Here is a 17,225-nt window from a genome sequence, read left to right as displayed (position 1 = left end):
CCAAGGCCACACAGCTAGGTAATTATTAAGTGTGAGTCTGAGACCGGATTTGAACCCAGGTACTCCTGACTCCAGGGCCAGTGCTTTATCCACTGCGCCACCTAGCCACCCCTAAGTTCCCCTACTTTTAAGAGCAGCCTGTATGACCCTCTTAGGCGTCCATACATAGATTTAGAACTGGAAATGATCTTAAAGGTTACCTATTGGCAGATAAGATAAGCAAGACCCAGAGAAGTCCAAGGTTATAAGTGATAAGTGATCAAGTTGGTTTTTGAACCTTGTTCCATTATTTCACATTGTAAAGACAATTCATGTTTCAAGTGGGTGTTAGGCTAAATAATAGCCTTGCTCCTACCCACTTGATTCTATGGGATTATCAGAAGTAGCCTCAATTTATGAGAGGTATCTTAATCCAGGCATTAACATTTATATATTTTTTCCTTTTTTGGTCCAGACATTAACATTTATGGGTGGTTTATTTCTTCTTTTTTTTGGAAATAAAGCAAAAATTTATTAAGAAGTTACAACTTCTTAATAGGTAGAGAGAAAGGAAGAGAGGGAGAGATAAAAGAACAGCCAAGCAGTTGGCTGGGCAAACAGATCCAGAGAAGACTGCAGCCTTGAGTGGGAGTCCAGCCCAGGTTTTTATGTCTTGCCTCTCATCCAGAGAGCAAAAGGTGAACTCCCTTCCCCTTGCTGAATCTGGAATTAGGTAGAAAGTGAAGCCTAAGGAGATCAGGATACAAATTTTACATTAAACAATGAATCAGTGGTAGTCAGTTTACATTTCAAGAGTAGGTGGTAGTCAATTTGCATCTCCACTCAATTTCTACATTCACAATTCTCTTCATCTTTCCCCTGTATCATTCCCTTCAGAATTATTTGGGACCTAGATTCTTCTGGGCCTTTCAGAGTCCATTTGGTGAGGACTTCATTGAGGCAGGTTTCAGAGAATGATTAGCTGGCACAGCTGGTTGGCATCCTGCAGAGGCTGGTCTTGGAGACATACAGCTATGGAGCTCAATCCAATTTCTCAAGTCTCTGCAGGGAATTTTTCTCCTTGGCTGGCTCATCATTATGTAGTTTGGTTCTGCCTATGAGGAATCATTATTCAGACTCCAGAAAGCAAGGGTGGAAATAAAACAAAAATTTATTAAAAGAAGTTACAACACATAGAAGGGGATAGGTAGAGGGAGAGATAAAAGAATAGCCAAGCAGCATTGGCTGGGCCAACAGGTCAGAGAAGACTGCAGCTGTGGTTTATTTCTTGAATCCATTTGGGCAGTTTTCATATTCTCTCTGTGAAGATTGTGCTCAGATTTAATAGCACTATGAGACCTTCAGTGCTTGAGGATGTTCAGCCTCAGTATGTCATAATTGACCTGGTTCTCCTTTGCTTTGCAGTATACAGGTCAAGTGCCTGAGAATGAAGTTGATGCAGTCATTACGAGGTTAAAAGTGACTGATGCAGATGTTCCTAATACCCCAGCATGGAGAGCAGTCTATTCAGTCCTAAATGATGAAAACGGTCTCTTTGCTGTTACCACTGATCCAGAAACCAATGAAGGAATTTTGAAAACAGCCAAGGTTTGTGTGTGATATGGTGAGATGGATAGAGAAAAGAGATAGTGGTCTTGGGTTGTCCTGTAACCTGGGTTGTTATCTTGTTTGAATTTTTCAGCAGCAGATTTGGTGATAGTGGGTTTACATTGTGGTCATCAGTGTCATTATTTTTATTTCCATGTAAATGATGCTTTCCAAAAGCTGATCTTATTATTTCTCTTCCTACTCCTTTCTTTTTTCAGGGTTTAGATTTTGAGGCCAAAGAGAAATACATTCTTCATGTAACAGTAGTGAATGAAGTTCCATTTGCTGTCATCCTCCCAACCTCCACAGCCACAGTCACTGTGAATGTCTTGGATGTGAATGAAGCCCCTGTTTTTATACCACCAGTTTTGAGAGTGGAGATACCAGAGGATTTTACAGTGGGAGACAAAATTACATCCTACACTGCTGAGGATCCTGACAAACTTATGGCACAAAAAATAACGTAAGAGTGAAGGATGATCATATACACACACACACACACATACACACACATACAATGTGAGAACCCAATTATTTTGTGTGTTAATAGATTTAATTTTGTAAGACAGAAAAGCACTAAAATTTATTTGGGGTTTTCCTAGCAAAAATACCTAGAGTTTCCTTTTTTCCAGAAGTTACTAACCTACTCCCCAGACAGACTTGTGAGAATAAATTAAATCTGAGTTATCAAGTATTCAGTGAAGTAAAATGAGATGATAACTGAATGTGTTTTGCAAACCTTAATTGTTAGTTATTGTTAATGTCTATTAGAATTACTCTGCAACTTTTTTTTTTAATGCATCTTGGAAAGACTATTCATTTGGTGGCTTGTATGTCTATGTACCTGGGTGTGGGAATAATCAGGGTGAAGTGTCCTGCCCAGGGTCACACAGCTAGGGAGCACCAAATTTGAACTCAGACCCAGCTCTGTCTACTGTGCCACCTAGTTCTTCTATTCTTTACTCCTTAAAAGCCCAGAAGAGTCTTTTTCGAGGTTGTCCATTGGATGAGATTTCAGGCTGAACTTTTTATTTCTGTCTTTCTTATTGAGATCATCTCCTTGAACTTTAGCGACCCTATGGGCTCTGAAGCTAATAAACCATCTGGTGAAGCATTTTTCAGGCAGTTATGGTATAAGCAGTCTGAGAGGCACCAATTTTGAGTAGATTGGCCAATTGAGTTTTATGCTTTTCAGATGCTGGTATAAGTGAAATAGTTTTTGTTTTGTTTTTTATGAACATATTGTGTAACCTAGGTAGATAACATTGGAATTCAGTCTTTATTGTATAATATTAGGTGGTGTTTGTTTTACAGTGGTTCAAAAACATTGAAGTCAATGTATTTTTGACATACACCTTCTCTCCCCTCTTCCCCCCCACAACGAGAAAGAAAAATAAAACCCCAATAAAAATATATATAGTCACACAAAAATAAATTCCTGCATGACAGCTGTGTGAGACTCATCACCTCAGTCAGGTGAGGGGTAGCATGCTTCATTATAGGGAATCCATCTTTTAAAAACCAGTTATAGGATGAGATTCATGGGCCCTGATTTTTTATACTCTTCAGAGATGGAGCTTGCCTTCTGTTCTCTATTACTTGCACTTACAAGCCCATGAATATAATTTGACAGAAATGGATTCTTCTTTGGTCTGGTGGCCTATTTGCATTCATTTAGCATTTAGTTCTCTGTTCTTTCTACTACTCCAGAGGTGTGGATGTGAAAGCCAGCAGCATGGAGTGAATGAGGAGCTTGCCCTGACTGAAATTATAGGTCTAGAGAGAAAGATTCATGTGTGTAATAACTCTGGAACCTTAGGTCTTCTCTTTGGACTTCTTTGCTATCTTATGGGGTTGTGTTTAAATGGGCTAATCTACATGTAAAGACTGGGTCAATTAACATAACCTATTCCCTACAATCCTTTCAGGTATCGAATGTGGAGGGATCCGGCCAATTGGCTGGAGGTTAATCCTGAGACTGGTACCATTTTCACCCAGGACAATCTGGATAGAGAGAACTTGGAATATGTGAAGAATAGTACCTATACAGCTGTCATTGTGGCTGTGGATGATGGTAGGAATACTGTTAATTTTATTGCTTTCTGCTCTTCTCTTCTTTTACCCTCCCCAGTTCTTACTCCTCCAAAAGCATCCACCAGGTAGTCTTGAGTTGGGATTTTGTTTGTTTTTGAAAGAACAGAGATGATTTAGATTTCATTGACCACATAATTAGCATGTTGCATAATTATATTTTCAATTATTTTAGTTTTGCATTTTTGAAAATTATGATCAAGTAATGGGCAAACATTTCAACCTAAAAAGAATTTTCAATGTATATGTGAATATGAGACCAAGAAATTCTGCTATGTAGTTGGGGTTTAATTGAATTTAATATGGCAGTACTAAATTTGCCCCTTCTGAACTTTTTTTCTTTTATGTATTTTAAATGTTGGTTCTCCCCCCCTTTTTTTCTTATATCATTACCCATTGACTCCCCCTTCCCTCTTTTCCTCTTGTAATAAATAAACAATCAAGCAGTGCAAATGAACACATTGGTATTGGTCGTATCTGAGAATATATGCTTTTACCTTGTATCTCTAGTCCATCACTTCTCTGCCAAGAGACAAGAGGCATGAGCTCGTGATTTGTAGCTGTATGGCTCAAAATTCTGAGATCCTTCCATATTTTTCTCTACCTCCTTGAGGTATTTGTACAAATTGGCATCTTGGTTCTGTTCATTTAATTCCTCATCACTTCATGCTAATCCTCCCAGATATCCTGAATCTGTCATACTTAAGATGATTTTTTTTGCTTATTTTTTAAGTGACTTTCCCAAGGTCACACACTGAATTTGAACTCAAGTCCTCCCGACTCCAGGGCCAATACTCTATATACTGCATCACCCACCTGCCCCTACTTAAGTTTTTTTATAATGAAATTATATCCCATTACAACAATAGGTTTTCTGAAATGTCTTCTGATAATCAGACATTTTTAAGTTCTTCCAAAATCTTTTCTCAAATAATAGGAATATTGCTTCCTTCATTAAAGAAGGAATTAAGTGAAATCAGTGTGGAAATCCAAGTTATATCATTTAATCTTTTAGGATGGGGGAGATGTATGACCATAGAGGTGAGCATGCTTTGTTGTAGGAGGGTGCATATATTGGGCAGATAGTTCCTGGGGTGTTTGGAGTAGACGGCATCGAAAGACTTTTAGTGAAAGGAGGAAAGTAAGTAATTAGGATCCATTGTTAAGTTATTGAATTGAGGTAGTGGAATTTCTTCTCTTAACTTTGTCCAGCTAAGATCTTTTTCTACTTTTTTCCTTAGGTTCTCCTGCAGCCACAGGCACAGGAACCCTTCTCTTGTTTCTCTCTGACGTGAATGATAATGGCCCAATACCAGACCCTCGAAAGATGGACATTTGTCAGAGGGATCCAGTGCCTCAGATTATAAATATTATTGATCCAGATCTTCCACCAAACACTTCCCCCTTCACTGCAGAATTAACACATGGAGCTAGTGTTAACTGGACTGTTGATTATAGAGATGATGGTAGGTATTAGAGTTTCTTCATCAGACATGTTTTTTTCAATTTCTGTCTCCAACAGTTAATAGTAGTCAAAAACCATTTATAATAAAGTGTCTCCTTTGTGCCAAATACTGGATTAAGCCCTGGGAGTACAGATTAAAAAAAAAAAAGGAAAAAAACCTTTGCCCTCAAGATGCTTGGTTTCCACTTGGGATTATTATGGCTCGCCCAGAATAAGATGTTCACCTGAAATTTCATCACATTGCAGATTGCCTTAAGTTTTTGTAATTAATTCTCCATTTTCCCTCAATGGCTTATGTCCTCAGGCACCCTAACCCCATTTTTTCAGTTTTCTTTTATGTGTTGTAAGATCCTTTTCAGCAGAGACTGTTTTTTTGTGTTCTTGAAACATACTACAAAGTGGTGTTTTATAAATATTTGTTGAACTGAAAATAGAACAACTAAGTGGGAAGGAAGAGTCCCCAGGCTGAAGAGATTTTAGGATTATGAGATTTTCCCAAACATGGAGCTTCCTGAGGTATGGTGAAAGAATCAGGCAGAGAAATCGCAGAGTAAAGTAGCCAGCTGAGAAATGAGATTTTTTTTTTTAGGTTTTTGCAAGGCAATGGGGTTAAGTGACTTGCCCAAGACCACACAGCTAGACAATTATTAAGTGTCTGAGGCTGGATTTGAACTCAGGTACTCCTGACTCCAGGGCCAGTACTCTATCCAATGTGCCACCTAGTCACCCCAAAATGAGATATTCTGAGGGGAGACTCTTTTTTAAAAATATTTAATATTTATTTATTCTCATTTTGTACAAATAATGTTTTTATACATTAATAAAATATTCCTGTTTAAGAGTAAACAAAATACCCCCCTCCCCCCAAAAAATATAGACTCACTTGAGCAATAAAGTAAAGGGGAGAGAAAAAATTAAAATTAAAAAAATAATAGTAATAATTGTAGGTATAGCCAGGTGGCACAATGGACGGAGCACCAACCCTGGAGCCAGGAGCACCCGAGCCCATATCCAGCCCCATACACCCAACAATCACCCAGCTGTGTGACATATGCAAGCCACCCCAACCCCACTGCCCTGCAAAAACCAAAAAAAAAGGAAAAAAAAAACCAAAATAAAATAGTAATAATAGTAGGGAAGACTTCTTCTTAAATAGAAATGGCTGTGGAAATTTTGGATTGGCCCACCTACCTACATATTTGCCTTCCCTTGTTACAAAGTAAAACCAACATAGGAACCACTTTTTCAATGTTTGCATTATTCTATACCCATCCTGTTTTATCTCCTTTCCCTAAATCCCCCCCACATTCTTCTACCATCCCCCTCCCCATAGTGTAACATAACACAGGACTTGACTCTGTCTTTTGAGCTCAAAGGAGCTAAGATAGGAGAGAATGTTCTAGATTGTAGGTTCCAATTATGTCACCATTTCAATGGTGGTCACACTCTGGAGGCAAGTAGTCACTTGACTTTTTTTTTTCTTAGGTAAGACAGTGTGGTTAATTGATTTGCCCAAAGTCACACAGCTAGGTAATTATTAAGTGTTAGAGGCCAGATCTGAACTTGGATCCTCCTGATTCCAGCACTGGTGCTCTATCCACGGTGACACCTAGCTAGCTGCCCCTGTCACTTCTCTTTAAGTCCCAAGTTGTTCAGTTGTAAAGTGAAGAGGTTAGATTCCTTACCTAAGTTCTAGAGTCCCTCCAGTTTCTAAAATTTTGTGAACTATGATTAGAACCCTTTCATGCTTTTTTTTTCTGTTTCACCAAAGTATGATTACAACATCCCTCACTTAAATCCAACTCACTTGCATGTCATGGTATTACCTCCCTGATCTCATGCTCTTTAGGAGCACATAACAAACAACAATAAAATATGGTCAGTTCCTTTCATAGTTGACTCTAGAACAAAGATTGTTAATGTCTGTCTTCAGCTCCTAAGAGTATAGATTTCAGAAAGTCCATGAATCAGTTTTTTATGTTGGGAACTGTATTTCTTTTGCTTTTTTAATAGCGAGAGAATCTCTGCTTTTGAGCCCAAAGAAGGAATTAGAACTTGGGGAACACAAGATAAATCTCAAGTTGACAGACAACCAGAATAAAGATCAGGTGACCACCTTGGAAGTATACGTATGTGACTGTGAAGGCGTTGTATCCAAGTGCTCCAAGATGGGTGTGATTGCCCAGACTGGTGTGGATGTACCAGTGATCCTGGGAATACTTGGAGGAATCCTTGCGTTGCTGCGTAAGTGGACAATTAATAGCTGCTATCTTCTGTGAGTTCTCAGACTTCATATACTCATTTCCTCTGAGTTAAGTCAAGAAACAAGCAAATGCCTTATTTATTTAATTATTTATTTATGTGTTTAAGGTTGTTTGTTTGTTTTTACAAGGCACTGGAGTTAAGTGGCTTGTCCAAGGTCACACAGCTAGGTCATTATTAAGTGTCTGAGGTCGGATTTGAACTCAGGTACTCCTGACTCCAGGGCCGGTGCTCTATCCACTGCGCCACCTAGCTGCCCTAATTTCATAATTCTTAAGAGCATCCTTAACTATTCTCATACATGGTCCTCTCAGATTGTCCTAGACCAGATTCTGATTGTATTAGACCTTTTTTGTCACTTCATTATTCTTTGATGCTCTTTGCTTCCTTCTCATTGGCTCATTTCTTGTCACTTAGTTTTATTGCTGCTCCTGCTCCTCTTTATTCGAAGAAAGCCTGGGGTGAAAGAACCTTTACTGCCCCCTGAAGATGACACCCGGGATAATGTCTATTATTATGATGAAGAGGGAGGTGGAGAAGAAGACCAGGTCAGTTTTAAGTGTCTGAGATCAGATTTGAACTCAGGTCCTCCTGACCCCAGAACCAGTGCTCTATTCTATTCCCTATATCACCTTACAATGCCTTTATGAAGATTTTTACAGCACATAATCACATTTAGCCACCAATACCTCTCTTAAGAGGATAGTATGTAGGTGGAGTACTGTACTATTTGACAGATGAGGTGATAGAAACTCACATAACTAGTATTTGTGAGAAGCAGGATTTAAATTTTGGTTTCTACTGACTCTTTCTATCTCATGGTACTACCTCTAGAAATGTACACACAAACATTTAACAGTAAGTCAGCACCAATCATTTGGTATTTATATATATATATATATCCTAATTATAATATATAAGACACACACACACACACACACACACACACACATATATAATCTTCATTATAATAATAACTTTCTAATGCCCTAAATTGGTGTACCCTTTTATTTCTTGCTGAAAACTTCCCCAGAATAATCCATAAATTATAATCTAAAAGTTTACCATTGTCATACTTGGTCTCTTTTAGGGTTATTCTTTGCTAATAATTTGGTATTTTCGTTTGTTTTCTACTTTTTTCCTGTAAAGGACTTCGATCTGAGTCAACTGCACCGGGGCCTGGATGCTCGACCAGAAGTAATTCGTAATGATGTGGCACCAACACTCATGAGTATCCCCCAGTATCGCCCTCGCCCAGCAAATCCAGATGAAATTGGCAATTTCATTGATGAGGTAACAGAACAAGCTTAAGAACCATAGTGTAATCTGTGTTTAAACTTAGCAATTGTCTTTATAGCAAAGAAGAAGGAAGGGAAAGAGGAGGGCCCAAGCTGTCTCCTCTCCTCCTTTCCATAGTTTCTCCTTTTTATGTAAGACTTCAAAGTTTCCTCATTTTAATGGGTATTTTGAACTTCAGATCAGCTTTAGAAAATTCCAGAAAGTCTGCATGGCAAAAAATAAGAATTCCTCAAATTTAGAAGCATCAAAATATTCATTCACCATAAACTGGAGTATAGTGTAGGGTCAAGGGGGGATTGCCTGGGAAACTTGCCCCTATTCCTTTTAGCATTTTTTTTTAATCATGCCTTGGCTGATGGTCCAATTTGGGCACACCTGTCAAAATTTCAGATAGTACCAAACTGGAATGTTTGTTGATAGTTATGATACACAGACATCCTGAGTGTTTAGGACAGAGCAAATTGGATGGTGAAACTTAACTAGTGTCAGTGTTTAGGTTTGAAAAGATGAATACAAATGAGATGAGGGTAGGTATGGCTAGACAACAGGAATTTGAGCTAGGACAGGACCATTAGATCTGTCCCAGGGACCCATGAAGTTAGATGAAAAAAAGATCTGATTTATTTTCACTAACGTTTGGCTGACTTTGTAATTATTCTTAGAAATGCTCACCAGATTGAGACTAGAAAAGTTAAGAGCTCTTGCTTTTTTTTTTTTAGGATTTTGCAAGGCAAATGGGGTTAAGTGGCTTGCCCAAGGCCACACAGCTAGGCAATTAAGTGTCTGAGGCCGGATTTGAACTCAGGTACTCCTGACTCCAGGACCCGTGTTCTATCCACTGCACCACCTAGCTGCCCCTGCTTTTTTTTTTTTAAGTAATCATGATTAAGTGAGTTTCTCAGGTTCACATAGCTGGTAAGTTTCTGAGGCTGCATTTGAATTCAGAATCATTGAGCTAGCCTAGCTGTCTTGATAAGAACTGCTTGTAACTTAACTCCTTCATTTTATATATGAAGAATACCAAATCTCAGGGGTCAAGTTAAATAACCAAAACTGAATTTGAACCCAGGTCTTATGGCCCCAATCTACTGTGCCACAGTATCAACTTGGTTTAGTTTAATACCGCAGAGGGAGATGGCAGAGTAGGTGTGTTAGAGTTAAGAAGACCTGGGTTGACCTGTGTGACCTTTGGCAATTCCCATAAGCTTACTGGGCCTTATGAACATATATCTCGGATAACTGGGATTTTCCAGAATTTCTCAGAATTCATTACTTAAGACCTTTCACAGAAATAGTATGGGGCTGCTAGGTGGTGCAGTGGATAGAACACGGGTCCTGGAGTCAGGAGTACCTGAGTTCAAATCCGGCCTCAGACACTTAATAATTGCCTAGCTGTGTGGCCTTGGGCAAGCCACTTAACCCCATTGCCTTGCAAAAACTAAAAAACAAAAATATTGATGTTCACACCCAGAGCCCCAATTTTTGCTAGAAAGGGAGAGTCTATCGTACTTTTTAAGGATGATCTTCTCTTCTTCTCTTCTCCCTTAAAAGGTTTGCAAGAGGGCACAGCAGTCATTGAAGTTAGGTATCTCTACTTTATGGAAAGCTTAGGGGGTGCAGTGAATAGAGCACTGGGCCAGGAGTCAGGAAATCCTGAGTTCAAATCCAGTTTCAGGCACCTACTAGCTTTGTGTGACCCTGAGCAAATCACTTCTGTGATCTGCTTCAGTTTCCTCAACTGTAGATTGGGGTGATAAATAACCCTTAGCAGTTGTAAGGATAAAATGAGATAATATTTGTAAAGCCCTTATTGGCATAATGTCTAGCACACAGTTGGTGCTTAATAAATGCCCTCTCTCTTCCTCTTTAGCTGTTTAGAAGGAGAATTAGGAGCATGTTTATTTTATTTGGGTGGGGTATTGATTTAAGCACTTATCAATTATTTAATAAAGATGATTTATTATTTACTTAAATATTTTACAATAATTCATTTTTCCCCAGTTACATGTAATAAAAACCATTTTTAACATTCATTTTTAAAACTGAGTCCCGAATTCTTTCTCCTTTCCCATTCTCCTCATTGAGAAGGCAAGCAATTTTGTTGTTTTTGAATTTTATAATTTTCCCCCAGTTTCACTTTCTACCCCCCCCAAAGAAGGCAGTCTTGATAATCTTTTTTAAATTTTTTAAAAATTTTATTTATTTAAGGCAGTTGGGTTAAGTGACTTGCCTAAGGTCACACACAGCTAGATAATTATTAAGTGTCTGAGATTAGATTTGAACTCGGGTCCTCTTGACTCCAGGGCCAGTGCTCTATCCACTGTACCACCTAGCTGCCCCAGTCTGATAGTCTTTACATTGTTTCTATGCTATACATTGATCAAAATTGAATGTGTTGAGAGAGAAATTATATCCTTAAGGAAAAAATAAAATATAAGAGATGGAAAAATTTACATAATAATATAACTTTTTTTTTAAATTGAAGGTAATAGTCTTTGTTTAAACTCCACAGTTCTTTCTCTGGATACAGATGGTATTCTCCATCACAGATACCCTAAAATTGTCCCTGATTATTGCACTGATGGAATGAGCAAGTCCATCAAAGTTGATCATCGCCCCCATGTTGCTGTTAGAGTGTACAGTGTTTTTCTGGTTCTGCTCATCTAACTCAGCATCAGTTCATGCAAATCCCTCCAGGCTTCCCTGAATTCCTGTCCCTCCTGGTTTCTAATAGAACAAGAGTGTTCCATAGCATATAGTACAATTTGTTCAGCCATTCCCCAGTTGATGGACATTCACTCAGTTTCCAGTTCTTTGCCAACACAAAGAGGGCTGCTATGAATATTTTTGTACAAGTGATGTTTTTACCCTTTTTCATGATCTCTTCAGGGTATAGACCCAGTAGTGGTATTGCTGGATTGAAGGGTATTGCCCTTTGGGCATAGTTCCAAATTGCTCTCAAGAAAGGTTGGATGATTTCACAACTCCACCAACAATGTATTAGTACCCCAGATTTCCCATATCTATTCCAACATTGATCATTGTCTTTTCTGGTCATAATGGCTAGTCAGAGAGATGTGAGGTAGCACCTCAGAAGTGCTTTAATTTGTATTTCTCTAATCAGTAATGATTTAGATCAGTTTTTATATGACTATGGATGGCTTTGATTTCCTCATCTGTAAATGGAAAGCAAGCAATTTTGTAAAATATTTCCATAATAGTAGAGCTGTGAAAGAAAACACAGCTTTAAAAAAAGCCTCAATAGGGGATGGGTGGGTGGCACAGTGAATAGAGCACTGGCCCTGGAGTCAGGAATGCCTGAGTTCAAATCTGGCTTTAGACAATAATTACCTAGCTGTGTGGCCTTGGGCAAGCCACTTAACCCCATTGCCTTGCAAAAACTTAAAAAAAAATTTAAAAAAAGCCTCAATAAAGGAAATATTAGAAAGGTATACTTCAATCTATATTCAGATACCATCAGCTCTTTTTTTCAGGGGATGGCTAGCATTCTTCATTATAAGGCCTTCAGAGTTGTCTTGGGTCATTGTATTGCCTGAAGTCATTCCCAGGTGATCATGGTACAATATTACTGATTCTTTTACTATACCTTTCAGTGTATCAGTTCATCCAAGTCTATCCAGGTGTTTCTGAGAGCATCCTGCTCATCATTTCCCACAGCAGAATAGTATTAGGAGATGTCTAATTAATGTCTTTTGTAAATTTTGTCTTTGTGTATATTAGGTCTTCTTTTTTGCACCCCCCCCCCCACCACAGAAGGGCGAAATCTTAAACCCAGATACCCTGACAGGCTAAGTCCACATGCGTTAATGATCATGAGCTTGAAGTCTTTTTGACTACAAAATCTGTTCTTCCCCCTTTTTTTTTTGTAGAACTTGAAGGCTGCTGACAGTGATCCTACAGCACCCCCTTACGACTCTCTGCTGGTGTTTGACTATGAAGGAAGTGGCTCAGAGGCGGCCTCCCTGAGCTCCCTGAACTCTTCTGGCTCAGATGAAGACCAGGATTATGATTACCTGAATGAATGGGGCAATCGCTTTAAAAAGCTGGCTGACATGTATGGCGGAGGGGAGGATGACTAAGAGCAGAGCCTGGGCTCTACAAGATGAAGTCACAGCCTCTGGGGGCTGTCATCCCAGGCATCAGAAAGGGGATGACACTTGGTAGATCAATTTTCTATCCCTGTCTCTCTCAACTCATAACACAGATAAGGATTATTGTGAATTTACAAAGTTAGTTTTGTTTTTTAAGGCTAGTATCAATTCTCTCTGCTCTCATTGCCAACCCCTTATCTTTAAATTCTTGTAAAAGTGAAGGTTTCAGCAGGTAAAAGCTTTCAGCGACCATTTTCCATTCTTAGAGGACAGTGCAAACAGGATTTTTTAAATTTGATATCACAATGTTCCTAAGTTTTCCTTTGTCACCAGTACCCAATCTACAGATTTCAAGTTCATGGAGGGAGACAGGTTCATGTGTCGTTATTGGTGGAACTGTGTTGGAGAGATGTCACAGAAAACTAACCAAAAATAGGAATGGTTGGATTTTTTTCCTTATGATAGAATGAAATAGTGATGCACCAATCAGGGAAATGTTGCTGATACAGCCACTAAAGACTGGTATTCTTAAAGCTTCCTTCTCTAATAGGTGTTTGTCCTAAAGGAAGGAAGCTTTAACTCATTGTAGGGGATGAGAATTCCAGGAATTGTCCTACAGTTTAAACAGTTGATTTAGAAAGTTCTAGCATTCTGCACAGATTTCCCAAGTATCTAATTTGGGTCATGTCTCCTGAACAAACTCACAGATAACAAGAAAAATTAAGTTAACCAAGCAAATATCTTTCTTGGAGATAGACTAAAGTGGTTTAAAGGGAGAAGTCCCTTTTATCAGACCAGCAGTAGAGGTGCTGATTGGAAGAACTTAGACTGATTGCCACATACAACAGAAACATTTTGTCAAACTGGCCATTGAGTTTTGGTGCTCCTGTTTTGCAAAATAACAATCTGTTGGGTCCTGAAATGTCTTGTTTTTTTGACAAGCAGTCTTTGATGATGTTCTAGAATGAAACTGGTCAGGTTCTTTTAAATTTTGTACCGTGTGGGTGTGGAAGATAGTTGTGATCCATGATGACAAAATTAAACCCATGGAAGTGCATTTTTATAAATTTTATTAAAAAATTTTGTTAAACTGTTGTCAGACTGTTATCTTATTCAAATGTACCACAGTCATGTGCCTGGAGATGAGTGCAATGACTCCTGACTCTGACTTGATAATGGACCTAAGGCTCAGTTACCTCTGAGAATAGTCATGAATTAATACCGATTTTAGATTTCCTATGATTTAAAAAGTTATGTTCACCAAAACTTTTAAAAAATGCAATTTTATTTTGCCACAGCATTGGTAACTAGTGTTGACATGGTGCTTAAAGACTGACAAAGTACTTTGTATTTATCTCATTGTAACACTTTGAAGTAGGTATTATCACTCCCATTTTACAGATAAGAAAACTGAGGCTGCGTGAATAGGTGACTTGCCCAAATCACCTAGTGAGTGTAAGAAGTAGAATTTGAACCCAGGTCCTGTACTCTATCCAATTGGATGTTTCCTAACAAATTCTAGGACCAGTCCCTCATAGACTATCCACTTTATGTGTTTAGGTAGTGCTCTAGAATGTCATCCCTAAAGTTTGAAGGACCTGAGTTCAAATTTGTGCTCAGATACTTATTATGTGACCCTGGGCTAGACACTGCATCCTTTTTGCTTCAATTTCCTCATCTGCAAAATGTACTGGAGGAGGAGATGACAAGCCACTCTAGTATCTTTGCCAAGAAAACACCAAATCTTTCAGAGAGCTGGACACAGCGACTCAATATCATATCCACAGGCATACATATACTTATGTGTGTATATATTATCTATGGATACTCTATTCTCCCCTCTAATCCTTAGGTAAGCCATTTAGTGAATCTCTGTGTTTCAGTTTCATCACCTGGGTTTAGACTTGATATGCCCCTGAGAAAGAACCAGTTGGGTAAAGAGGGAAGCTAAGTGACACTTTCAGGGATAAATAGCAGAGTTGAATTTATCATGGTACCAGAATTGAAGTGAAACGCTCAAGGACATGAACCATGATGTATGTTGGCCAAGTGAGAAGATAGTCTTGGAGTAGGGAATGAACTATTGGGCTTTTCTGAAATTGTGGGTAAGACAGGGATCACCAGTTAAAAGATAGTGAAAATCCTGTTTTAGAGGTCAATGACTTTCCAGGTCTAAATTGGGGTATTCCACAAACCATCCCTCAGGGTGAGTGAGGTGGAGTGAAGGTGCAAGTCACTGGCAATGAAGTGGATAAATTTACCCATCTTGTTGCCTATGTATATTGAAGTTTATAATTGGGGAAGGCAGGTTATCAAAATGAAGAAGTCTGTGAAATGAGTAATGAATTTGAGAAAATGAGAAAGAACCAGAGGTCAACATTTGACTACAACAAAAAACTGGAGATGGATGAAATGAATCTTAAAGAATGAGATACCTGAATGGATGGTAGCAAAAGGATGGTCTACAGGGGAAACAGTAAAGAGTGTGATATTTTTTTCTGACCCTGAAGCATGATGGGATTGTCCAGAACTAAAGTGATAGGAGAACTATGTTTCCTGTTAGCACCAAGAGAAAAAAGGGATATGATCAAAGAAATTTCACAGAACACTAGAAGGCAGTCAGTCAATAAATATAAAGTGCCTACTAAGTGCCAGATACTAGGAATAGAAGGAAAGACAGAAGACAGTACCTTCAAAGAGGGAAGCTGAAGAGGTGGGATGGGAGGGATGAAGTCTAGATAAGTGCAAACTTCTGTTGGGATGGCTTGTCCTGGGTATTTATATCCTTGGAGCACCTGGGAAGAGTGCTGTCCCACTGTCCATCCTCTCCAATCAGGGAAAGTGGGACTAGGAATGCCGAATAGATATGTTTCAGAGGTTAGAACATCTTGCAGGAAGATGAACTTCTGGAGAGCATGGAGAAGTCCATGAGTACATTTTGGTGGGGAAATGAGATTGTTGATTATTTCCTATTCTGGATATAGCTTGTTCAAACCTGTATGATGTCACCTGCCCTTGGAGTCCCTTCCCTCTGAATGGAGAGGATGGAGAGTTCTTTACAGAGTAATTTTTTTTTAAAAGAAAGATTTTATTTATTTTGAATTTTACAATTTTTCCCCTAATCTTGCTTCCCCCCCCACTCCTCACAGAAGGCAGGCTGTTAGTCTTTACATTGTTTCCATGGTATACATTGATGTAAGTTGAATGTGATGAGGGAAAGCATATCCTTAAATAGGAGAAAAATAAAGTATGAGATAGCAAAATTAAATAATAAAATAACGGTTTTTGTTTTTTTAAATGAAAGGTAATAGTCTTTGTTCAAAATCCACAATTCTCTGGATATAGATGATGTTCTTCATTGCAGATATTCCAAAATTGTGCCTGATTCCTTAATGGAATGAACAAGTCCATTAAGGTTGATCATTGCCCCAATGTGGCTGTTATGGTGTACAATGTTTTTCTGGTTCTGCTCATCTGACTCACATCAGTTCATGTTCTTATCCTTGAGGAGAAAATAAAATATTAGAGATAGAAAAACTATGTAGTATGTAGACACTTTAAAAAAAATTGAAGGTAATAGACTTTGACCTTTGTTTAAACTTACAGTTCTTTCTCTGGATACAGATAGTATTCTCCATTGCAGATACTCTAAAATTATCCCTGATTCTTGCATGGGTTAAATGAGCAAGTCGATCAATATTGGTCATCACCCCATATGGCTGTTAGGGTGTACAATGTTCTTCTGTTTCTGCCCATCTCACTCAGCATCAGTTCATGTAAATCCTTCCAGGCTTCCCTGAATTCCCATCCCTCCTGGTTTTGGGGGGGTTTTTTAGGGTTTTTTGCAAGGCAAATGGGGTTAAGTGGCTTGCCCAAGGCCACACAGCTAGGTAATTATTAAGTGTCTGAGACTGGATTTGAACCCAGGTACTCCTGACTCCAAAGCGGTGCTTTATTCACTAGGCCACCTAGCTGCCCTCCCTCCTGGTTTCTAATAGAACAATAGTGTTCCATGACATACATATGCCACAGTTTGTTAAGCCATTCCCCAATTCACTTAATTTCCAATTCTTTGCCACCACAAAGAGGGCTGCTATGAATATTTTTGTAAAAGTGATGTTTTTACCCTTTTTTCATCATCTCTTCAGGTTATAGCCCCAGTACTGGTATTGCTGGGTCAAAGGGTATGCACATTTTTGTTGCCCTTTGGGCATAATTCCAAATTGCTCTCCAGAAAGAGTGGATAAGACCACAGCTCCACCAACAATGCATTAGTGTCCCAGATTTCCCACATCCCTTACAACATTGATCATTGTCCTTTCTGGTCCTACTGGCCATTCTGAGAGGTGTGAGGTGGTACCTCAGAGATGCTTTAATTTGCATTTCTCTAATAAATAATGATTTAGAGC

General features: G+C 38.8%; 1 protein-coding gene across 1 annotated transcript in view; it reads left to right on the top strand.

Moving 5' to 3' along the window:
* The window catches only part of CDH1 (cadherin 1), a 61,358-nt gene extending 47,452 nt beyond the window's left edge, over positions 1-13,906 (top strand). The window contains exons 9-16 of the mRNA XM_074200624.1: positions 1,405-1,587; positions 1,806-2,050; positions 3,516-3,661; positions 4,920-5,144; positions 7,157-7,387; positions 7,823-7,953; positions 8,555-8,698; positions 12,595-13,906. Of these exons, the coding sequence (XP_074056725.1) occupies positions 1,405-1,587; positions 1,806-2,050; positions 3,516-3,661; positions 4,920-5,144; positions 7,157-7,387; positions 7,823-7,953; positions 8,555-8,698; positions 12,595-12,804 (1,515 nt within the window). The 3' untranslated portion in view covers positions 12,805-13,906. The remainder of the gene's footprint in view (positions 1-1,404; positions 1,588-1,805; positions 2,051-3,515; positions 3,662-4,919; positions 5,145-7,156; positions 7,388-7,822; positions 7,954-8,554; positions 8,699-12,594) is intronic.
* Positions 13,907-17,225: the final 3,319 nt, after the last annotated feature.

Source organism: Macrotis lagotis, chromosome 1 (assembly GCF_037893015.1).
Source record: "Macrotis lagotis isolate mMagLag1 chromosome 1, bilby.v1.9.chrom.fasta, whole genome shotgun sequence".
NCBI lineage: Eukaryota > Metazoa > Chordata > Mammalia > Peramelemorphia > Peramelidae > Macrotis > Macrotis lagotis.
The sequence above is the reverse complement of the archived record's forward strand: the minus strand, read 5'-3'. Positions and strand labels throughout refer to the sequence as shown.